General features: G+C 57.2%; 4 protein-coding genes across 9 annotated transcripts; 2 read left to right on the forward strand and 2 right to left on the reverse strand.

The window, feature by feature from the left end:
- Nucleotides 1-256: 256 nt before the first annotated feature.
- B3GALT4 (beta-1,3-galactosyltransferase 4) lies at nt 257-2,168 on the forward strand. 2 transcript variants are annotated; one of them, XM_068960841.1, is made up of 2 exons: nt 257-317; nt 777-2,168. In XM_068960841.1, the coding sequence occupies exon 2, from the start codon at nt 800-802 to the stop codon at nt 1,934-1,936; it is 1,137 nt and encodes a 378-aa protein (XP_068816942.1). In that variant the 5' UTR covers nt 257-317; nt 777-799; the 3' UTR covers nt 1,937-2,168. The 2 variants fall into 2 exon arrangements, with proteins under 2 accessions (XP_068816942.1, XP_068816941.1); XM_068960840.1 differs by lacking the exon at nt 257-317 and adding an exon at nt 600-633.
- Nucleotides 2,169-2,488: 320 nt separating this feature from the next.
- Nucleotides 2,489-12,131, reverse strand: WDR46 (WD repeat domain 46). 2 transcript variants are annotated; one of them, XM_068960687.1, is made up of 15 exons: nt 12,015-12,131; nt 11,721-11,915; nt 11,531-11,611; nt 11,284-11,396; nt 11,072-11,159; nt 10,870-10,931; nt 10,528-10,632; nt 10,271-10,421; nt 10,016-10,151; nt 9,599-9,698; nt 3,667-3,980; nt 3,428-3,522; nt 3,189-3,284; nt 2,950-3,063; nt 2,489-2,843 (listed from the first exon to the last, which is right to left on the reverse strand). In XM_068960687.1, exons 1-15 carry the CDS (start codon nt 12,081-12,083, stop codon nt 2,745-2,747), a joined length of 1,818 nt encoding a protein of 605 aa, XP_068816788.1. In that variant the 5' UTR covers nt 12,084-12,131; the 3' UTR covers nt 2,489-2,744. The 2 variants fall into 2 exon arrangements, with proteins under 2 accessions (XP_068816788.1, XP_068816789.1); XM_068960688.1 differs by having other exon boundaries at nt 11,721-11,768; nt 12,015-12,083.
- Nucleotides 12,132-12,510: 379 nt separating this feature from the next.
- On the forward strand, nt 12,511-13,685 carry PFDN6 (prefoldin subunit 6). 2 transcript variants are annotated; one of them, XM_068960885.1, is made up of 5 exons: nt 12,511-12,579; nt 12,661-12,806; nt 13,049-13,119; nt 13,198-13,322; nt 13,556-13,685. In XM_068960885.1, exons 2-5 carry the CDS (start codon nt 12,743-12,745, stop codon nt 13,683-13,685), a joined length of 390 nt encoding a protein of 129 aa, XP_068816986.1. In that variant the 5' UTR covers nt 12,511-12,579; nt 12,661-12,742. The 2 variants fall into 2 exon arrangements, with proteins under 2 accessions (XP_068816986.1, XP_068816985.1); XM_068960884.1 differs by having other exon boundaries at nt 12,728-12,806.
- Nucleotides 13,686-14,349: 664 nt separating this feature from the next.
- Nucleotides 14,350-21,692, reverse strand: RGL2 (ral guanine nucleotide dissociation stimulator like 2). Of its 3 annotated transcripts, none has more exons than XM_068961106.1 (18): nt 21,573-21,692; nt 21,176-21,375; nt 19,835-19,918; nt 19,399-19,577; nt 19,218-19,268; nt 18,831-19,128; nt 18,309-18,560; nt 18,123-18,226; nt 17,946-18,030; nt 17,801-17,869; nt 17,561-17,635; nt 16,992-17,024; nt 16,751-16,872; nt 16,560-16,655; nt 16,366-16,477; nt 15,969-16,259; nt 15,364-15,478; nt 14,350-15,234 (listed from the first exon to the last, which is right to left on the reverse strand). In XM_068961106.1, exons 2-18 carry the CDS (start codon nt 21,332-21,334, stop codon nt 15,023-15,025), a joined length of 2,337 nt encoding a protein of 778 aa, XP_068817207.1. In that variant the 5' UTR covers nt 21,335-21,375; nt 21,573-21,692; the 3' UTR covers nt 14,350-15,022. The 3 variants fall into 3 exon arrangements, with proteins under 3 accessions (XP_068817207.1, XP_068817206.1, XP_068817208.1); XM_068961105.1 differs by having other exon boundaries at nt 15,969-16,280; XM_068961107.1 differs by lacking the exon at nt 16,560-16,655 and having other exon boundaries at nt 15,969-16,280.
- Between the last annotated feature and the right edge of the window lie 33 nt (nt 21,693-21,725).

The raw sequence follows: 21,725 nt of genomic DNA on the forward strand, positions 1-21,725 counted from the left end.
TGGCCCCTGGGCTCAGCTACCCTAGGGCATGCGGCATTCCGGGACCTGGGGTGGGATCTGTGTCCCCTGCGTTGACAGGTATATTCGAGGGAACTCCCAACACTCTTGGTCTGGATTAAAGCTGTGCTGTTGCCACGCCCCATTACCAGAAGCAACCTTTTACCTGTTGGTGCCCCCCCCCAGGTGGCTAGAGGGAGGAGCCGCATATTCACCCTCGAGGGGGCGCCCTCAGACTTCCCGAGGCCCGGCTCCCCCTTGCTGGCTGGCGGGGTGTTGGGGCTTGCGCAGGTAGCTGAGCCTAGCCAGCGGCCGGTTAGGTGAGTATCCGAAGGTTGGAGACGCTGGTGGTGGTGACCCGGAAACGTTGAGCCCCGGCGCGCGGGGGTGGGTGGGGGGAGGCGCCGGCCGCACAGCGTCCAGCCGCTGTGGCCGAGGCCCGTGGATCCAACCCTGCTTCCCGTTTGGGGCAAAGACTCCCTGGCGCCTCCCCCGCTCTCTCCGGTGTGTGTGCCGCCGAGCGCGCAGCCGCGGAGCTTCCGGCGGGGGCCGCGCACGCCACGCCTTCCGGCAGGGAGGGGCGACCAGCGGAGACGGCCGGCCATGGAGCCGGGCCTCGGCGGCCGCGCCGACCAGGTAACGTCCCCGCGGGCTCCGCCGCGAGGGCAGCTTGGGGCGCCGGCACCGGCCGCCGCCCCTTCCCGGGCGTGGCCTAATGCAGGCCGTTGACTGAGAGCCCTGCTCCGCGTCCTCTAACCGCGCCCGGTCTCTCCCCCCAGGTGCCCTCTGGCCGCGCCGCACCATGCGCCCCGGCCTCTCCCGGCGCCTGCTCCTGGCCGCCCTGCTGCTCCTGCTCGTCTGGACCCTCTTTGGGCCCTCCGGCCTTGGGGAGGAGCTGCTGAGCCTCTCCCTGGCCTCCTTGCTCCCCGGCCCGGCCTCGCCCGGGCCGCCCCTGGCCCTGCCCCGCCTCCTGATCCCCAACGAGGCGGCGTGCAGTGCGCCCGGCCCCCCTCCCTTCCTGCTGATCCTGGTGTGCACCGCCCCGGACAACCTGAACCAAAGAAATGCCATCCGGGCCTCCTGGGGCCGCCTGCGCGAGGCCCGCGGGCTCAGGGTGCAGACTGTTTTCCTGCTGGGAGAGCCCCGCTGGGGGTCGCGCGGGAGCGACCTGGTGTGGGAGTCGGCGGCCCACGGGGACATCATGCAGGCGGCCTTCCAGGACTCCTACCGCAACCTCACCCTCAAGACCCTCAGCGGGCTGAGCTGGGCCGACAGACACTGCCCCACGGCCCGGTACATCCTCAAGACCGACGATGATGTGTTCGTCAACGTCCCCGAACTGGTGTCGGAGCTGGTCAGGCGGGGAGGCCGCTGGGAGCAATGGGAGACGGGCGTGGGGCCCCCGAGAAAGGCAGAGGCTGGAGATGCGAAGTGGGACGGAAGCCCCACTCTGGGGAGCCAGCCAGTGCCTCTCTTGTACTTGGGTCGCGTGCATTGGCGGGTGCACCCCTCTCGGTCACCGGGAGGCAAGCACCAGGTATCAGAGGAGCAGTGGCCTCCCTCCTGGGGTCCCTTCCCCCCCTACGCCTCAGGCACGGGCTATGTGCTATCAGCTTCTGCTGTGCAGCTCATCCTGAAGGTGGCCAGCCGGGCGCCCCCTCTGCCCCTGGAGGATGTCTTTGTGGGGTTAAGTGCCCGCCGAGGAGGCCTTTCCCCAACCCACTCTGTCAAGCTGGCTGGTGCCACCCACTACCCCCTGGATCGGTGCTGCTATGGGAAATTCCTGCTGACATCCCATAAGTTGGACCCCTGGGAGATGCAGGAAGCCTGGAAGCTAGTAGGTGGCTCTGATGGGGAAAGAACTGTACCCTTCTGCTCCTGGCTCCAGGGGGTCCTGGGCATCCTCCGATGCCGGTTAATAGCCTGGCTTCACAGCTGAGAGGGCCTGGGGGCCCAGGAGAGGGGTGTGCAATGGAGGGTCCAGCCAGCACCCCGCCACCTTCTTTCTCCCAGGCTCAATGCAGGAGCGCTGGTTGGCTGCAGCTGAGCAAGCTGCTCCACACAGGTGCTTGGGCTGTCACTGAAGACTGAGGGACACAGGAGGGACCTAGGGGGCTGCCTGGCCTGCCAGCCCCAGAGATGGTCGTCAGGAAGAACCGCACTCGCTGGCTTGTTCTCTCCAGCCATGTCAGGGGAGGGGCACAGGCCCCTCAATAAACTTGTCTCTTTTGCTCTTTGAGTACAGTGTGGTCCAGGACTCTCCTGGGAAACCCAGAGGCTACCAGAGCCTGCTGGTGGGGAAGGCCATCTCCAGGGACTTGGAGCACACCTCTCCCTGGAGGAAGGCCTTAGGGAGCCGGTCAAGACAGGTGCGGCCAGAGGGGAGACATAGCCCCTCACATCCGAGAGCAGCCCCAGGGTGCACGCGGGCAGGGGACAGGTTCATGGGATGATCGAGACATGGTATCCAAAAGTCCACGTTCCTTTTTAATACCGACCACCCCCACCCCACTCCAGTATTCTTGCCTGGAGAATCCCATGGAAGGAGGAGCCTGGTGGGCTACAGTCCACAGGGTTGCAAAGAGTCGCACACAACTGAGCGACTTCACCTTCACCCCCCACCCCAGGAACCAGCTGTCCAACCCAGGAGGAAGGGGGCTCCCTGCTCCCTCCTCATTCCAAGGACGGGTCATTCCCCACAGGTGGGCGTGGGGAGAGAATGTTTCTTCTGGGCCCAGGAGCCTGACTCAGCGCACAAATCTGTCCAGGGCCGACGGCCGGGCCCCTGTGGGCTTGGCCTTCTCTTGCTTCTGCGGCTGCTGCTCCAGGCTCTGGCGGACCTTGTCCTGGGTGGGGAGAGACAGGTGAGAAGCAGCAGGCAGGTGAGGCCAGCGGGGCCAGCAGGAGGGCGCTGCCCGTGGGACGCCCGGCCCGCCCCCGGTGCCCGCTCACCCTGTGCTCCTGATCCATGACCTTCCTCTTCCTCTTTACCAGACTCGCGGTTGAGCTGCGGCCCTTCTGCTTCGGCTTTGGCTGGAAGGGAGCCCTGGCGTCGGGATCGTAGCCCTGAGGGAGGGGAGGGGAGTGAAAGCTGCAGCAGCCTCCGAGGCAGGGAGCTGTGCTTCTGAGGCCGCGGCGGGACGGGACGCGCGGGTGAGGGGCACCCAGGCCCTCGGGACCCCGCTCCGTACCAGCCTCTCTGCCCGTTCCTTCTTTGCCTGCTCCAAAGAGATGACATCAACCTCTGCCAGGGCTCGTGGATCTAGACAGATGAGCTCGGCGGGCACCTGGATGCGACACAAAAGAACAGGGACAGGTAAGGAGCCACAGGAAGGTGACACCAAAGAGGGACGGAAAGCAGAGGCGCTGCTGAAACCCTCTCTTCCTAAGACCCCCGCCCCAGCCCACTGGGGTGCAGGCGCATCCTCACCTTCTCTAGCAGCGCCTTCACCTCCCACTCCTGCCGCTGCTTCCGGCTCCTGTATGGGTTACTCTCCAGGCCATCGAAGTTGGGTTCGGCAGCCCCTGGAGGGAGAGGGGGCACGTGGAACTATAACAGGAACCTGCTCCAGCCTGACGGGGCCCTGTGCCCCCAACTGTCTCAGGGTCCAGCCCACAAGAGCCTCCATCGCGAGGTCACCACTTGGAGGCCCAGCCCTGCCTGCTCACCAGGGACCAGCATGCTGGTGATGCCCCCGCTGTGCCCCACCCCCAGCACATCCTCGTAGGGGCAGAACTGAAGGCCGTGCACGTGGCCCGAGAGCCGGTGCGTGAGGTAGGGCTGCTCCAGGGAAGGAGGGCTGGCTTTGCCCTGTCCTGCCCATATGTTGACCACGTCGCCCATTCCCGCCGCCAGCAGTCCCCGCTGGGAGAAGGCCAGGTGCCCCGCTCCCTGGGGCAGGGTCCGAGTGCTCAGAGGCTGGAACGTCCCTCGCAGGTCGAAGAGCTTCAGCTGGTGGTCCAGGCCAGAGGTGGCCATGTGCCTGGGAGTGAGAGGGGGAAGTTAATCGCAGCATGAAGCATCAGGTCTGCTGGGGGAGAAGAAGACTGATAAGGACGGGACCACTACCACTACGCGCCTCTTTTCATTTCCCTTTTACAGAGAGGAAACTGAAGCTCAAAGAAAGGATTGGGGTGAGTGGTGGAGCTAGAATTCAAGTTAGAGCTGTGTCTTTACTGTCTTTTCCACCACATGTGAATGAAAGGGAGGATGCATGTGACGGTCTACACTCAGGTGTAAGGTCGCACCACACAGACAGGCAGCCCAGCAGTCAGCAGAGGGAAAGGGGGACGGCAGTGGTCAGGGAGGGCTCTGTGGGACTTGAGCCATTCTAGGTAATACTCAAGAAAGCACAAGAGGATTGGTTCTCGGCCTTTTGGCTAAGATCAAGTGAGGAAAGCACAAGAGGGCTTCCCTGGTGGCTCAATGCTGGAGAATCTCCCTGCCGATGCAGGAGACAAGGGTTCAACCCCTGATCTGGGAAGATCCCACATGCCGTGGAGCAGCTGGGCCTGTGCGCCACAACTCCTGAGCCTGTGCTCTAGAACCTGGGAGTTGAGCCCACATGCCCCAATTACTGAGACCCTCGTGCCCTGAAGCCCATGGTCCGCAAGAGAAACCACCGAATGAGAAGCCTGCTCACCGCAACTAGAGAAGAGCCCACGCAGCAGTGAAGACCCAGCACGGGCGAGGATAAATAAAAATAGAAAGCACAAGGAGCAATTTGAAGGTTGTAGCTGAAAACTGAGAAAGGTTTAAATGAAAGTGAAAGTGAAGTCGTTCAGTCCAACAGGCCACCAGGCTCCTCCATCCATGGGATTTCCCAGGCAAGAATACTGGAGTGAGTTGCCATTTCCTTCTCCAGGGGAGCCAAAAACAAAAGGTTTAAATGAAATTCACTTTAAAAAAGCACAAGAAACAGAGATGTACAGCAGGTTTAAATAAATGGACAACAGACTGTAGAGACAGGAAGATGGAAATGAGTTTGTTTTCCTGGCTGGTGGACAATGGCCAGGAGGGGTCAAACTGCAGAGGCTCCTGAAGGTCAGATGGGAGACCAACAGTCCCCAAAGTGGCTCTCTGGCAGTGACAGGCCACAAGGTGGAGACTGCGTGGACCTGAGAAAACCTTAGAAAGCAAGGAAGTTATGTGCTAGAGGGCCCCTTTTGCTAGAAGGAGGAAGGGCAAGGCTGGTGACCAGATCCTCTTGAGAAAGGGACATGCCTGGTGGCCCAGTGGTTAAGAATCTGCCTTGTAATGCAGTAGACACAGATTCGATCCTTGGTCTGGGAACTAAGATCGCACATACCATGGAGCAACCAAGCCTGCTCGGTACAACTAGAAAGGTCCTATGTGATGCAGCTAAGACCCGATACAGCCCAATTTAAAAAAAAAAGAATTGTCAAAAATCCTCTTAAGGATGTGTGTACCACATAAGACATTTACTTTCAGAGGCTGGAGTTTCTATGGATGTTCACGTTGCTCAGAGATGCTGAAGGGCAGCCAACCAGGTCAGGGCATGTCTGTTTGCCAGAAGCCAAAGATTCATATTTTAACCTTGACTGTGAGCCCAGGAAGAAAACACTAAGGCGCTCCTCTGAGGAGAGACTTGGCCTGCGATGGGACTGATGCAAGGCCCAGCTGGATACCTGTCCTGACAAGACAGATAGGGCCCAGCTCCACCTGAGGGAGAGGTCATGAGCACAAACCAGGACTTGCTGAGGGCTCCTGGGACACAGGTCACAGCCTTCACTGGGCCAACAACTCAAGGGCACCCGCTGGCTCCTGCCGCCCACATCCACCTCTGGGAGCCTCTGTGCAGACACCCACCCAGTAGCCAGCTGGGCATCCAAGCCATGCCACCATCCTACTGAACTTGCAAGAGGGTCCAGTCCAATCCTAATGCAAGCTTCCAGGAAGCCTGCTGAGGACGACAGCCCGTGGCATCTCTGGAGCCCGTGGCTGGTCCGAGGCAGCCCTGAGGAGGACCAGAGCTACACGGGTGGGCCCAAAGTCAAGGACCAGAGCTGTTTGGCATTGGACTGTTGGCCAAACCTCTGTGAACAACTGACGGAGCCTTGAGCAGAAGCAGCTGACCCAGACAGCCCAGGGAAGGCCAAGTCCAGCTCGGGGCCAGGGGCCCGCAGAAGGCAGAAGGCCCTGGAAGAGGCCCCCCACTCTCCTAGAGCCAGACTGGCACAGACCTGGAGTAAGGGGGCAGAACCAAACCACTGATCCACAAAGACACAACCAGGGCGTCCCGGGGGCCTGAGCAGTCAGCGGGCTTTCCTTAGCTGACAGCCACTGGGCTTCTGCGTCCTGATTTCCTGAACGGTGGTATATGAGGAAGCAAGCCATATGGGAAAAAGTATTCTGACAGGACAGACTAAAAGAAGGAAGAACCAGAGGCTGGAACTGTGAAATGGCAAGCAGCAGACCCTGGAGGGGAAAAGCAGCCAGGACTTCACAGGTCGTGAGCAGTAATGGGGCAATGCAGCCAAAGCCACCAGCAGGGCCTGGGCTCCCGAGGAGCACTCAGCCAACAGTGATTCTGCGTCTGCCATGACCGATGGCTGAAGAACATGAAGCTATGGGGACAGCTAGCGTCCAAGAAGTCGTGTTCTGGGTGAGGGCAATACGGCAGAAAGGGAGCAGGCAGGGAGGAGCTGTGGGCGGGGGTGAAGCATCCAGCGACGGACACGGTAAAGGTGGGGTGACGCGAGACGACTGAGCAGAACCTGAGTGTTTCGCCCGGCCCGCCAACTCCTCAGCTGTGTTTGTAAATAAAGTGTAACTGGAACGCCCCACCAGGGCAGATTCATCCTTATACCCCCAGAACCTTACCCCAGAACCCAGCCTACAGCTGGCACCCAATGAATGCCTGATGGATGAAAGAATTTGAGAAAAACACATGGGAACTTGTGGGAAAGTCTGCCAGATCCAGACATACATACAATACAAACCAGACAAAACAGCTGTGGAAATGCAAATAGTCTCTCAGGAAGGGTGGAAATTCAAAGTGGACCGGCCACCCCAAAGCCCCCACAGCACCAGCCAGACCTCAAGAGAACAGTCGTCTTTGACGACGATGATGAAACAGCGCTCCCCACCTACCAGGCGTCATGTGTGCCTCTGAAGACCTTGACTGGTGTCAACATCTACAACAGTTTCCTAACTGAAGGCCAGGCTTGGCAAACTACAGCCCATGAGTCAACAAAACCAGCCCACCACTTTCTGTAGAGCCTACAAGGATGGTTTTCACATTTTTAAATGGTTGGGAAAAAAATCAGAAGAAATATATTTCAAGACGTGAAAATTATTTGAAAACTCCAGTGTCAGTATTCGTAAATAAAGTCATACTGGGACACAGCAATAGAGAGTTCCAGAAAAACATCTCCTTCTGCTTTATTGACTATGCCAAAGCCTTTGACTGTGTGGATCACAACAAACTGTGGAAAATTCTTAAAGAGATGGGAATACCAGACCACCTGACCTGCCTCTTGAGAAATCTGTATGCAGGTCAGGAAGCAACAGTTAGAACTGGACATGGAACAACAGACTGGTTCCAAATAGGAAAAGGAGTACGTCAAGGCTGTATATTGTCACCCTGCTTATTTAACTTATATGCAGAGTACATCATGAGAAACGCTGGGCTGGATGAAGCACAAGCTGGAATCAAGATTGCCTGGAGAAATATCAATAAGCTCAGATATGTAGCTATCACCACCCTTATGGCAGAAAGCAAAGAAGAACTAAAGAGCCTCTTGATGAGAGTGAAAAAGTTGGCTTAAAGCTCAACATTCAGAAAACTAAGATCATGGCATCTGGTCCCATCACTTCAGGGGAAATAGATAGGGAAACAGTGGAAACAGTGAGAGACTATTTTTCTGGGCTCCAAAATCACTGCAGATGGTGATTGCAGCCATGAAATTAAAAGACACTTGCTCCTCGGAAGAAAAGTTATGACCAACCTAGACAGCATATTAAAAAGCAGAGACATTACTTTGCCAACAAAGGTCGGTCTAGTCAAGGCTATGGTTTTTCTAGTGGTCATGTATGGATGTGAGAGTTGGACTATAAAGAAAGCTGACTGCTGAAGAATTGATGCTTTTGAACTCTGGTGTTGGAGAAGACCCTTGAGAGTCCCTTGGACTGCAAAGAAATCAAACCAGTCCATCCTAAAGGAAATCAGTCCTGAGTATTCATTGGAAGGACTGATGCTGAAGCTGAAATGCCAATACTTTGGCCACCTGCTGCAAAGAAATGACTCATTGGAAAAGACCCTGATGCTGAGAAAGATTGAAGGCAGGAGGAGAAGGGGACGACAGAGGATGAGATGGTTGGATGACATCACCGACTCAATGGACATGAGTTTTGAGTAAACTCCAGGAGTTGGTGATGGACAGGGAGGCCTGGCCTGCTGCAATCCATGGGGTTGCAAAGAGTCGGACACGACTGAGCGACTGAACTGAACTGGGACACAGCTACACTCATTTGGTTACTTATTCTGTGGCTGCTTTTTGTGCTAAGGTAGCACAGTGTTGTGGTCAAGCAGACACTACATCTTATCTCTTCACACTGCTGCCAAGCACACTATAATCTCAGTGACAAACATCACTTCAGAGCATTTCAAGCACCATCTGTCTTACCATCTATCTGTGTGAAAAGATGTTTCCAAAGATAAAATACTCAAAAGTGAAAGTGTTAGTCACTCAGTCGTGTCTGATTCTTTGTGACCTCATGGACTGCAGCGCATTGGGCTCCTCTGTCCAAGGAATCGGCCAGGCGAGAATACTAGAGTGGGTAACCATTCTGTTCTCCAAGCGATCTTCCTGACCAAGGGATCAAACCCGGGTCTCCTGCATGGCAGGCAGATTCTTTACCGTCAGGGTCACCAGGGAAGCCCAAAATACCCAAAACCTCTTCACAAATTGGCAGCTGTAGATAAACATTTGCAGTTGAGTTGGATGATTTGGAACACTAACTTTGAACCTCAACTAAGCTAAAAGTGCTATACGCTCAAAAGCAGGAATTCATGGATTTCCCTGGCAGTACAGGGGTGAGGACTCTACAATTCCAATGCAAGGGGGGGCGGGTTCCATCCCTGGTTGGAAAACTGAAGATCCTGCATGCCACATGGCATGGCAGAAAAACAAACAGAAACAGGAATCTAGTTCTTTCCAAGAGTAGACCTCTGTCACACAAATACTGCATTCAGTTGCTTTCTCATTTCATTAGTGACTTGCCATCCATTGTTTCTCCTCTTGTTATTTAAGAACCTACATAAAACACTCAGTTGTGCTCCGTTACCAACAAAGCCTAAAATATTTACTATCAGGCTCCTTAAAATCTTCTGGCCCTTGAGCAAGATACTCATATCCCCAGTCTCAGGGTGAAGACCATGTACACGGAGGTCACCTAACATGCCTGCCAACATGGTTGGTCAGGGGGTAAACACCAGGATTTAAGCCCAAGCAGCTTGGGTGCAGAGTCTGTGCTCCCAAAGGCACACTGCCTTCGAGGACTTTCTCTCAGACTGAGACACCGGCCGCCCACCCCCGCCCCAACCCCTAGCACCTCAGGCCCAAACAACTGACTTACATGCCTGTAGAATCTACTGCCACAGCCCGGACTCCACCTCGGTGACAGAGAATCTTTACCAGGGGCTCCTTCATGGCTGGGCTCCATAAAGACACAGTCCCTGTGCATCAGAGGAGAAGAGCAGAAGTTACTAATAGGGTGCTGAGGCGATTAAACCTGCGAAAGAGGGGGACTCAGGGCCAAGAGGTAACCAAAAAGGGGAGCAGAGGGGCAACCCGAAGGGACTCGTTAAGTACAAATATAGATGAAAAGCTGGGGCATTCCCTGCTGGTCCAGGGGGTGGGACTCAGCTTTCACTGCTATGGGCCAAAGTTCAATCCCCGGTCAGGGAACCAAGATTGTACAAGCCACGTGGCATGGCCAAAAAAAAAAAAGCAAGACAGGATGGTGAGGGTTAAAGTTCTGCTAAGCACCAACCGTTACTGTGTCCGAGATGGATGACGGCGTTGTAAGGGTTCTGAGTCATGACGCTGAGCCGTCCAGCCCGCGCATTCAGAGCTGCCACGATCTTTCCCACTGACACGTCCAAGTAGGTCAGAAACCCTGTCTCTGACTGTGAGAGAGAGAGGGAAGGAGCCCGGATTGCCCTCTGTCCTCCCCATTCTGGGGCCCCAGGGGAGGGTCAGTCTTCTCAGGGCTGCCATCCGGGCCCTGCACTCTGCAGTCACTCACAGCTGTGGCCAGGAGGAAATGGAAAGGCAGGAACTCAAGTCGGGTGATCCGGTCACAGCGGCGGACGCAATGGAGCTCGATGCCCTGGTTGTCGTAAATGTGAAGCCAGCGGTTCTGGGCGACAGCAAGCAGTGCCTCAGAGTGCAGAAACCTGAGAGGGGCAGAGGAGCGGAGCAACGTGAAAGGGAGCCACCGGCTGTCGGTCGATCAGTGACGGGCTGTCTCATCCCCCCTGGCCGCTGACCAAGGCCACTGACCGGACGTCCCGCACTGCCTCCATGACGTTGATCTCACACATGAGCTTCTTTGTTACCCAGTCGAGGGCGGCCACATGACCCCGGCGTCCTCCAAAAGCCAGATGTCTGTTGAAGGTGGAGGACAGGCAGGGTGTCAGTACAAGGTGTGTGTGTAGGGGGGGTGCCCGGACTCAAGGGTCTGTCCCACGTCAGCTCCTCCTCTCCAGGTGAGAGGAGAGATGTTACCATACACGCTTAGCACACATGCAAGCAAATAACAAGACCTTCCCCACGTCAACAACCCATATGTACACTGCTATGGCTGAGATGGGCTAGGCTAAAGTCACTGGAATTCAACCTTACCTCCCAGTTCTAGAGTAATTTAGCCTGTAGGGTCCAAACTGCCTCAAGTTCAAGTCAAAATGCTGGAAAAAGGGATAGTGAAAAAAAAGAAAAGAAAAAAGAGAGTTGGTTCCTTTCAGGAATTTTCTCTTCTAGTCCCCACTCCCGTCTTACTCTGCACCATCAGTCAACCCATTGGCCCCTTTTCCATTCTCAGGCTCACTTTGGCTGCACTTGCAATGTCCACAGCCTCCACGATGTCAGCCTGGCGAATCTTTGCCGTGTCCTCCCCATCCTCTCCTTCCAGAAACCTGCAAGTGAGCGTGATAGTTGCATTAAAGTTTCCTAATAAGAAGTGGGTATCCCAGCATCACAATCAGAAATTAGAGCCCCATAAAGCAGGGATTGGGGAGGCCCACATCAAGGTCCACTCACCCGGGTTCTTCAGCAAGCAGAAGCTCAAATCGAGCAGCTCTGACACTTGTTTCCTCTTCTTGTGCTTCAGCCACCGCAAGTCGGCTTCGTGTCTTGGTCTTCGGATGTGGTAGCTAAAACATCGTTGGTGCGGATGGAGTGAGAGAAGGACCAAGGGATGTGGGGGTCACAGGAGAGCCCTGCCTCCATTCAGCTCACCCAGACACTCCCTCCTGCAACCGCTCCCCACTCTCCGACTAGCCCTCACCTCCTTGGATTTGTCAATGCGAGAGTACTTCCGAACCACCTCCACACTGACAGGGGCGGGGCCTGCAAATGGGTCCTGGGCCTGCGGCAGGGAGGAGACAATTAAGAAACAGGCTCGAGCTAACCCCAACCCCCCGACCCTGAAAGCACAAGGCGACTTGCCTCGGCACCCCGGGAAGTCCCAGGCTCACCCCAGAAAAGGTCCGCTGAGGCCCCGGACTCTTCAGTTCTCGGGGCTTCTTGGAGATCCGAAACTTCTTTGAGGTGTCATTTCTCTTTGGTTTCTGGGGGCGGAGCTCTCGACTCCTCTTCCGTTTATGAGGGGGACCTGGAGAAGCTCCGGCCGCAGTCCCAGTGGTCTCTTGCTCCCAGTATCGCCGCGGTTTCTACCAGCAGAGCAGGATCCCTCGTATTCCGCTGCCCTTCGCCCCGCCCCTCGAACCCCGCAAATAAAAACTTCCCTTCCACCCCAAGGAGATCCCTACCTTCTTCTTGGCTTGCAGTCTGTCCTTCTTGGGTGGAACATTACTGCCCTGCTTGGGGACTGTCTCCATCTAGCCCACTCGAACCACGATCCACGTGCAAACTCCTCTCTACAGTCCCACGGTCTGATGGAAAACTCCCGGAAGTCCTCCGAGACTCATCCAATCAGCGCCGTTCCAGGTCTGAAGCCTCCTAGGCGCCATCTTTAATGAGGGCGCGCTCCCCACTGAGGGGCAGGACCAAGGCCCTCAGTGCGGCACCTTATGCCCAAGTGATGAAAGACGGGCAGTCCGAGGCCAAGACCCAAGCAACCCTGCAGTTTCTTTTCCCATCTCGGTTTCTCCATCTTGCCTTAAATCCTTCCGCGTCTGGTCTTTTTAGCAGAACGCCACACATTGACCATATTAGAACTACATTTCCCGGCGTGCCCCGGCTCACAGCTTCCGGTGCCGTCTTTCCCCAGCATTCTCTATTTACTTCCGGGTTCACCAATACTGAAGTGAGAGCGTGAGTCGGGGAGCGGTTCGGCTGAGGAGTTCGGGGTTCTGCCACTCCCTGAGGCTGGGGGTGAGTCGATATCCCGGACCAGGAGAGACTGCAGTGGGTGCCCCGAGGGGCTGCCTCTCAAGAGGGCTGTCACCTCCGCAGGCCAGAAAGGGGAGCCCGGGTACCTTCCAGAGCGTGAGACCCAGCGCCCCTCTCCCGCTGCCCGCAGGCTTTCGTCCCCGCCATGGCTGAGCTAATCCAGAAGAAGCTGCAGGGGGAAGTGGAGAAATATCAACAGCTGCAGAAGGGTAAGGGAGCAGGGTAGGGGTGACCTCGTGGCAATTCGCTCACAACCCAAGTCTATACCCGAATAATGTATTCTGTCCCACCCCTGGCCCCAGCCTGCGGCTCCTTCCCCTTCTCTGTAGTCTTCCCATTCCCTGTCCCGCCTGCCCATCCTTGCCTGCTTCCTCAACTCCGCCTTCTTACCAGGACTGTGGTGGTCGGGTGGCACATGAGATGTCTCTAAACAAACCTTTTCATCCGCCAGACTTGAGTAAATCCATGTCAGGGAGGCAGAAACTAGAGGCACAACTAACAGAAAATAATATCGTGAAGGAGGTGAGAGACTGAGATTTGTGGGGTGAGGGGGGACCTGTCCTGGAAGTGATTCTGATGTTTTTCCCACTCCTCCACCAGGAACTGGCCCTGCTGGATGGGTCCAACGTGGTGTTTAAACTTCTGGGGCCCGTGTTGGTCAAACAGGAGCTGGGGGAAGCTCGGGCCACAGTGGGGAAAAGGCTGGACTACATCACAGCTGAGATGTGAGTCTTCCTTCCACCCCACTGTGATGTACCTGATCCGTTGGGAATAAAGGTGCTGAGAAACCTTTGTAGAGTCATTCTCCAGAGTAGCTCCCATTTGAGCAGGTTCTTCAACTCCTTCCCTTTTCTTCATACTCCCCTTAGAGCTCAAGTTTCTGACCAGTCTTGTCTTCAGCACCCTCAAGAGTAAGTCTCACTAATTTCTCCTTATTTGCTTTTTTGCCCTTCCTCAGTAAGCGGTATGAATCCCAGCTCCGAGACCTAGAGCAGCAGTCAGAACAACAGAGGGAGACCCTGGCTCAGCTGCAGCAGGAGTTTCAGCGGGCGCAGGCGGCAAAGGCAGGGGCTCCTGGGAAAGCCTGACCTTATCCTGGGGGGTGGGGGAGGGGAGGAATGCGGCAGCTCTAGGGTCTATACTGTAGCTAATAAAATGTGAAAATCCCTGGCGTGTTCTGACCAGCTGCTTCTGTTGTAATTGTCTCCATCCTTTCCTCTGGTCCCTTCCCCCTCACCCCTATATCACCTGCGTTACTCTCTCAGATCCAGATTTGTGCACTGGAATTTGTGTGTGGCAGTGTAATCCTTCTTTCTTGAGACTAAACTCTGAAATGTCTCAAACCTAATCCTTGCCTGTATATGCAAGCCTTAACTCTCTCTTCTCTTGCTTGGAAACAACCAAGAAAAGGGCATTGGCAGTGAAACAGTTTGGGGGAAAGTTAAGTTTCGTTGAAAAACTCACAATTCTCTAACCTGCAGCCCCAGAATGGAACATGGTAATCCTCTTTTGCTATGATTTCTTGTCATCCTCAAAACAGCCCTGGCATCTTAGTTCTTTTTAGTCTCTTTTCTTCCTAGACTTTAAATGTAGCTTAAATTGATTTCATATCCCAGCACATAATGCATTGTGATATTCTAAGACCTCCAAGTTTGTACATTGTCCACGAAGTGGTTCTTCCATTTCTTTGTCCTAACATTGTCTTAGGAATTCAGAGCCAAGGGTGTTTTTCATACTGATCGCTTTAATTGGGTACTTGACGTGGGTGTGTAACAACTGAGGAGAAAAACGTAAGAGCCAATAAAGGGACCAGGGGTGGGGAGGTTGCTGGGGAGGCATAAACCATTCTGAGGAAACTGTTCCCACCAAGCCCTTGCATCCAGCTTTTGCGGATAGATGCGGTTGGCCCCCCTTTCCCCACGGGGTCTGCCTTCAGCCAGCTCCCTGCCCCCAGCAGCTAGTCCGCAGCCTGAGGGCAGGAGTAGAGCTCAGGTAGTGTCTGGGTCATTAGTGTTGTCACAGTGACAGGAACCTCCAGAGTAGGAAGAGGAGGCTCCTGCGAGAAACTGTTTCTTGCCATTCCCTTCCCCCGGGACTCAGAGCCTCTAGGCTTTTCCTCTCCCCCTCCTCCAGGCCTTTCCTTGGCCCTTGGCATGCTAGGATGTGGCCAGGAATCAAAACCAGATCTCTTCCCCAGCACTGGCTGTGTGCTGCTTCCATGGCAGGTATCCAGCTCAGGCACCCAGATTGCCAGCGTCACAGGGCTGAGTCTTGGCTGTCTGGTAAACCAGTGGTGCTTCCCTGCCTCAGGGTGGTTGGCCACCCTTCTGGATATCTTCCCCATGCGGCAACGGCCACCATTCAGGATGGCTCCCCACATTAGGAATGGCCACCATGAGTTCTATGAGCCAACAAGGCTTCCTCCTCAGAACAGTGCCCGGGCAATCTTCCTCCCTGTGGCCTTGATCCTGGGAAAGGAACCCCCTCCTCCCTCGCTTGGGGGAGTTCCCGAGGCAGAAGGGCCACTGGCGAGGCCCACTGTAGTGCTGGAGGGCCGCCGCCGCCGCCGCAGGAGGAAATCATGTGAGGCTCCATCCATAGCGTAGAAGACGTTGGCCGAGGCGGGGATGGTCAGCTCTGAAGGTTCAGAGAAAAGTGTCAAGCACAGTCATTCCCGCACAAGCCCCCGGTGTGGCAGCATTCCCACCGGCAGGCACCACTCAGGCACCACTCATCCCGAGTCTGCCTTCCCTCCCGGCCCCTGACCTCGCTCCCCTGGGAGCAGCTGCACAAGCTCGTACTCCGAAGCTACTGCAGAATCACGATTGTTTTTCTTAAGGACACGACTGATGACACTTGGAGCCTTGTCCTGACTTGTCACCTGGCAGGACAGCAGACCAAAAGAGCAATTAACGTAATGGTGACCTTGGCCTGGCATCCTTCCAACACTAGCCACTGATCCCACCCAGAGAAGGCTGCTGCTGCTGCTTAGTTGCCAAGTCGTGTCTGACTCTGTCCATGGGATTCTCCAGGCAAGAATACTGGAGTGGTTGCCATGTCCTTCTCCACAGAGAAGGCTGCCCTTGTCCAAACTTTTGAGTTATCAGGGAAACCCAACATGGTGGCTTCCTGTACCCCATGGGCCAGCCCACATGGTTGCCCGGCTGTTCCCTCTGGGGAAACCAATGTTGGTTCTAAAAATCTCAGAGGACACCCAAAGTTCAAAGCGCAGCACCTAATACAAAGTAACTTTGAAAATAAAACATGGCTGCTAAAACCAAAGGTCAATTAAAACTAAAATCCTCCTCCCATTTGGCTGTTGACACCTAAGACATCATCTCCACCCCCACCTCCCAACCCACAGCTCTCACCAAGATGCTCTTATAGACACTGCCGTCTTCCCCCAGCTCCATCTGGACTCGGATGATTCGGCAATCAGAGGCCCCTGGCCCAGGCGCCCCTCCCCCACATCCAGGGCCCCTGGAGGCCCCTTCTGCACCCCCACTGAGTGGGCACCCACAGGAGGCTGAGCGGCGGTGACCTCGAGAAGGCCGCGGGGAGGAAGCTGGGGGAGAGAGGTGGCTGGGGTCAGCTGGACTCTGCAGGGCTGGGGTGCTTTCCAGGGCGGAGTCCAGAGATGAGACAGATGGCCACTTCACGTGCTGGGGACCAACAACACAGAACTGGCATGAAGGCAGGAAAGCCAAGGGATAAAGATTCACAAAGTCGGGGTCTGGGTAGAGATCCGAGGCCAGGAACGGAGCTCACCTGGGCCAGCCGGGTCAGCAGGGGGGCGGGGGTTCCAGGCACCTCCTCTGCCCCCACACTGGGCCGGTCCCAGGAGACGAGGGGGGTGGGACCCCCAACAGAACCCAGCACCCTGGAGTGGCAGGAGATTGGGAGGGTCAGAAGAAGGAGGACAAGTCCCCAAGAGACTGCCCTCCAACCACTGACTCCCTCACTCTGTCCACTGCGAGATGACCAGTGTTGGCCGAAGCACCCGCGGGGCAGGTGGGTCACTGCTCCCAGGCGTCTCCACCTCACAGGACACGCGATGGCTGGGGAGGGGGCAATGGGCAGAAGTCAGGACGTGACACACTGACCCCCACATTCAGCCTGTGCCCTGGAGTCCCAACCGCACCCAGCCAGTCACCTCTGCGCCTCTGTCAGTGGCCGGAGCCCCTGTAGCCACCGCTGGATATCGGGGTCAGGTCGGAGGTCATAGCCACGACATTCATTCTGGAGACGCCGCAGCTCAGAAAGGACAGCAAACTCCTAGGAAGGAACCCACAGACTGCAGGAGGCCCAATCCAGGGAGCCCTGACTTTGCCCCCCTCTCCCCTTCCTGGGACGGGGCTACAGATGGCTGGCATCCTGCCAACCGCTCTCCTCACCTTCCTCCGCTTGTCAAAATTGATGTATCCATTCTGCAAGGGGAAGAGGGTGGGGTGAGGGTCCCGACCCTGCCACAGAGAGCATATCCCCTCTCCCCACACATAGGCGTCACTGGCCTCTGTAACTCCTCTGGCCCCCCACTCCTCCCCCTCTTATCCATCATGCCCTCAGCCCGCTACCTTACCTTTTATATTGAACATCACAGGTAGAAATTGTGGCCAATTTACAGAGAAGGAAACTAAAGATCAGAAAAGGAACTTGCCCAAGATCCCAGCTTTGGTTTACTCATCAAACTTTGTGTACACATGCTTACACCTCAGGCATGCTTTGAGCACTCGCCAAACAGTAATTCATTTAACCCTCATAATAAAGGGTTGATGTAGATACTGTCACTAGTTTCCCACTTACAGATCACTGAGGCACAAGGTTAAGCAGATTTGCCAAAATAATAGAGTCCTGGCCCTTACTGCTTCTGCCTTGCAGCCCCCTCTGGAAAGAGGTGGCCTGTCTGACCCTGAGGTCTCTTCATTCCATCACCATATTGCACACACACACACACACTACTGACCTCCAGCTCATCCTTAGAGGCTGCGTCCAGCATTACGAGGTCTTTTAAGAAGGTGCCAAGGTATGGGACCACACCCTGAGGTGTGTGAGAATCAGAGAGTCAATCACCCCTGCCACTGACCCCAGGGCTCCCCTCCCTCTGCACTTTCCTAACCCATTGCCCCAGAACAAGTTTAATTCTCCTCCCCCTGCTGCGCCCCCCTTCCCAACCCTAGCGTTTCCACCCCCAGTGGTCACTCACCCCGCCCCGGGAAGCAGACCTCGGGGACTTCTTGGAATTTGGCTCCAGAGAGGGCTGCAGGTTCACCTCCTGACGGTGAAACAACAAGGTGAAATGGGGGGTGGGGGGGCGGAGATGGCGGGAATGCCAGGGAATGGGGCCTCACCTGCAGGAGGAGTTCCCGGCTCTGGGAATAGTTATCCTCCTCAGAGAAAATCTGGCAGAGGCTGGAGAAGACTCTGAGACTGTCCCTGGGGGATGGGGGGCAGCGGCCTTGAGGAGGGGCCTAGCTCAGGTCTCCCCTCCCAGCCCTGACTCCCCTCCAGGGCCCTGTCCTCCCCACCTGGTTGCTTCCCCCCAGGCTGCCCGAAGCCTGTGGATGGGGCTGGATTGAAGGGCTGATACCACAGCATACACTGAAGAGAAATTTCGGAGCAGACGGCACTCCTGTGGGGTCACAGACAGAGATCACAGCTTTAGGACCTCTTTCCACACCTTGATCCCCAACAGGGCCAAGCCTCTCTCTTACCTCTGCCACGCGGATCCACTTCTCCAAGAGCCGGGCCCTCTGGGGAGGACGAAGCGGCCGTACGGTCACCTCTCCAAGCCCTTCTCCGGTTGAGGTGGCCCCCAGGACAGAGCTGACCACTGCCCCTGCCACCTTGTTGAACTGTGTGACGGTAGCCCGGACAGATGGGCAGAGGTGAGAGTGTCCTGGCCGGTCTCTGTGACCCCACAGGCCCCCCAGGCACTGAGAGGGGACCAGATTGAGAAACAGCTCCTGCAGGGCAGAGGTAAGAGGTTAAAGTTCACAGTCAAGTGAGGTCAGCCTTCCAGTGTCAGGGGTGTGAGGATCTCAGGTGGCTGAGGAACCAGAGGGGCATGGGGTTTGAAGGGCAACAATCAAGGGGAAACGGGGAAAGGTCAAAACTGGGTGGACAGAGGAGGCTGGGAGCTGGACCAGGAAGGACTGGAAGCCAGGTAAGGATGTGGAGTTAGGGACAGGTTAGTAGGGGGGCAGGGGTCATGGGGTCAGAGGTCAGGGTCTCACCGCATCTAGCAGGGTCAGCTGTTCGGCCAAGTGGTCAGCGAGGTACACCAGGACATCCGTGGGGTCAGCAGGGGGATCGCCGGGGAGGGCCAGGGGCTTAGGAAGTTCGGGGGTCTGGGGGTCCACCCGGGACCGGAGGTTGCGGATGAGGTCAGCGCTGCCCCCCCCAATACCCTCCCCTGCTGCATACCCTGTCCGAAGAAAGAAGCTCTCAAGCCGGTCAAGCTGACCCTTGACCTCAGAGCCAAAATCCTCAGGGTGAGAGGCCAGCCAGGTTGACAGTACAGAGATGGCTACCCTGAGAGAAGGGGAATTCACCGGGGATTAGATGTCAGGCTGCTGCTTGGCCGGAGAAAACTGTGAAGTCAAGAATCAGGCGTCACTTACCCTTTTGTCCTCTCTAGCTCATCAGCAGGATGAGATTCAAGAGCTTCCAGCCTGGGGAAGGGAAGAGATTCTATGTGTCCATGTTTTCCAAAACCCTAGTGGTTTTGACTATTTGGGTGGGATGTTCTGGCTTTAGAAAGTCAAGACATGTCAATGACCCTTGGTCCCTTATTAGCCTGACCTGTCAACCATAAGCCCTAGCAGGGCAGGCGTGGAGGTGAAGGCCCGGTGAGTGGCCAGGAAGGCTGCTGTGAAGGTCACGTCAGCCCCTGATGTACGGGTGTCCAGCAGGTGTCTGACCAGGGCCTCCAGGGTGCCAGCTCGGAGTTTCCGGGAGGAACGTGGAGGAGGCCTTGGGGCCTAGGGGAGACACAGCGCCAGCCACTGACCCTTTTTTCAACTCTCCCCCGCTAGATCACTGGGAGAAATCCAAGACCTAGGAGATGATTCAGCCTCATTGTATTAGGATTCAGAGAGGGCAAATGACTCGAACTAAGTCACACAGCTGAGTCCAGTCTCCAAACTTCCAACCTAGTATTCTGGCCAGAAAGTCAGCAGGAGGCAGGGGAACTGGGAGGTGGTAGGTCAGAGGTGAGACGTCAAAGTTATAATCTCACCAAGGGATCAAGAGGCTGATACTGGCGACTTGTGACTGTAAAGGTAGCACCATCCTCCTCCTCCTCCCAGACAGACACAGGGGCCTGGAGGAGCAAGGAAGAGGAGGTCAGATGGTTCCACACCCCACCCCACTGCCCAAGCCTCACCCCTAGGCCCTGCTCCTCCCTCTGTGCCCCTCACCTGTTGCGGAGGGGGACAGTACCAACGAGTACGAGGGGTGGGGGGGGCTGGTGACCCCAGGTCTTCCCCACTGGGGCCCAGACAGCCCCCCCCAAGCCGCCTCAGGGCCCGGTGGAGTCTAAGGGGTTGCAGTGGGGAGTTGGATGGAATGCAGGAACCCTGAGCCTGGGGACCGCTGCAGCCCCTCCCCCCCAGAGCTGAACCCTTGAACAGCCAAGAATCAAGGTGCAAAGGTAGGAGGGGGAAGAAAGAGAGGCAGAAAGCCTGAGGCAGAGACCTTGAGAAGCTGAAACCTCAGTCACGGGCACAACCTCATGCTCCGCCCTCCCCCGCAGGAATTAGCCAAGCCCAAAGAGTAAGTCGCCTTAGCCCCCTTTCCCCGGGTCCCTCCTCAGCTCTGGAGACCCCCCTCAGGGCGGCGGCGCCGATCCCAATACAGGAAGGAGAAGGGGAAGTGGGGATGGTGTGTGTGTGTTGGAGCAGGGGGTGGTTTAGACTCACAGAGTCATGTGACCCCGGCCGCTCCCCCAACCGATCCCGAAAAACCAGCCCTGCTAGTCACCCAGTCAGTCCTCACTCAGACTCTGGACAAGAGCGTCCAAAATCTCGGGGCCCCAAATCCAACTTTCGGCCCCTCTTTGAGGCCCGAATCCTACTCCTGCCACGCCATTAGCCCCGAAGGGAAGCAGGTGACCACCAGCCACTCGGCCTGGGACGGCCCTCGACGGTCCGAGAGCCTCGGCTCCCCACCTCCGCCCAGCCCCAGGCGGCGGAGCGGGGAGGGGTCACGAAATAGAAGGGTTCCCTCCCCAATCCCGGAGTCTGAGGAGCGGGTTACTGTGGAAACAAACCCCTCCCTGCCAGACAGACACCCGGAGGGAGACAGGGACCTAGACTCCACGCCCGGAGGGACGGGCCACTCGGGCACGGGCGGAGAGGGCTAGGGACCCGCAGGCCAGCCAGCCACACGCGCCGGGCGGGAACGGGGCAGGCTCCTGAGTGTCTGTGCCGCACAGAACCTCGGAAACGCCGGGGCTCCCCGCTGGGGGACACGGGCCGACTCCGGCGAGGGGCGCGGCAGGGGCTGAGGCAGGAAGACACGCAGGGACACAGACTCGCAGCGGGGAGAGTCTCCGGGACACACGCCGCCCGCGCCTCACCTCGTCGTCGTCGTCGTCCTCCTCCTCCTCCTGCCCCCCGCCCCCGCCCCGGCCACCGGGGCCCCCACCCTCTTCGGGGTCTCGACTCCGGAAGCTGCTCAGCACGACTCCCCCGGGGGGGCTCGTGTCCCACAGCAGCCGCAGGGGCCGCGGGAGCATGGCCGGCTGAAGGAGTCAGCGGGGTCGGGCCATGGGGGCGCCTGAGGAGAGACAGGAGCGGGGAGGGGGGTCAGGGGGGCGCGGGGCCCCAGAAGGCGGGCTCCAGGTAGTCTCCGGGGAGCCCCGCGGGGAGGCAGGGTGGGGGGCAACGCTGCAGGGGCACACGGGGCCCGGCGTTGTGTGGGCGGGGGTCAGGAGCACGGGCTCGGGCAGGGTTACAGGGGGCTCTGGCTCTGACCTGCTCAGGACGGGTGGGGGCAGCGCGGCTCCCGAGTTGCCGTTCCCGTCGGCCTCCGGCCCCCGATCACGTCCCCGGACCGAGCCCGTCCCCGGCTTTTCCGCACCCCCTTGTACGCCCCCCTCCCCCCCCGCCCCGCCAGACTCCCGGGCC

The sequence above is a fragment of the Capricornis sumatraensis genome, chromosome 22 (genome assembly GCF_032405125.1).
Source record: "Capricornis sumatraensis isolate serow.1 chromosome 22, serow.2, whole genome shotgun sequence".
NCBI lineage: Eukaryota > Metazoa > Chordata > Mammalia > Artiodactyla > Bovidae > Capricornis > Capricornis sumatraensis.

Bases quoted from the DNA above. Each gene is read 5' to 3' on its own strand.
- B3GALT4 (XM_068960841.1), top strand. From the start codon at position 800: ATGCGCCCCGGCCTCTCCCGGCGCCTGCTCCTGGCCGCCCTGCTGCTC.
- WDR46 (XM_068960687.1), bottom strand. From the start codon at position 12,083: ATGGAGACAGTCCCCAAGCAGGGCAGTAATGTTCCACCCAAGAAGGAC. The intron at 11,160-11,283 runs GTGAGTGGACCT...GCTCACTTGCAG, and splicing joins CTGCTTGCTGAAGAACCCGG to GTTTCTGGAAGGAGAGGATG. The intron at 10,932-11,071 runs GTGAGCCTGAGA...CCCTTTTTCCAG, and splicing joins ACATTGCAAGTGCAGCCAAA to CATTTTGACTTGAACTTGAG.
- PFDN6 (XM_068960885.1), top strand. From the start codon at position 12,743: ATGGCTGAGCTAATCCAGAAGAAGCTGCAGGGGGAAGTGGAGAAATAT. The intron at 12,807-13,048 runs GTAAGGGAGCAG...TTCATCCGCCAG, and splicing joins ATATCAACAGCTGCAGAAGG to ACTTGAGTAAATCCATGTCA. The intron at 13,120-13,197 runs GTGAGAGACTGA...CTCCTCCACCAG, and splicing joins AAAATAATATCGTGAAGGAG to GAACTGGCCCTGCTGGATGG.
- RGL2 (XM_068961105.1), bottom strand. From the start codon at position 21,334: ATGCTCCCGCGGCCCCTGCGGCTGCTGTGGGACACGAGCCCCCCCGGG. The intron at 18,031-18,122 runs GTGGGGAGGACA...CCCATCCCCCAG, and splicing joins GCCTGGGGGGAAGCAACCAG to GGACAGTCTCAGAGTCTTCT. The intron at 17,870-17,945 runs GTGAGGCCCCAT...TTTCACCGTCAG, and splicing joins GCCGGGAACTCCTCCTGCAG to GAGGTGAACCTGCAGCCCTC.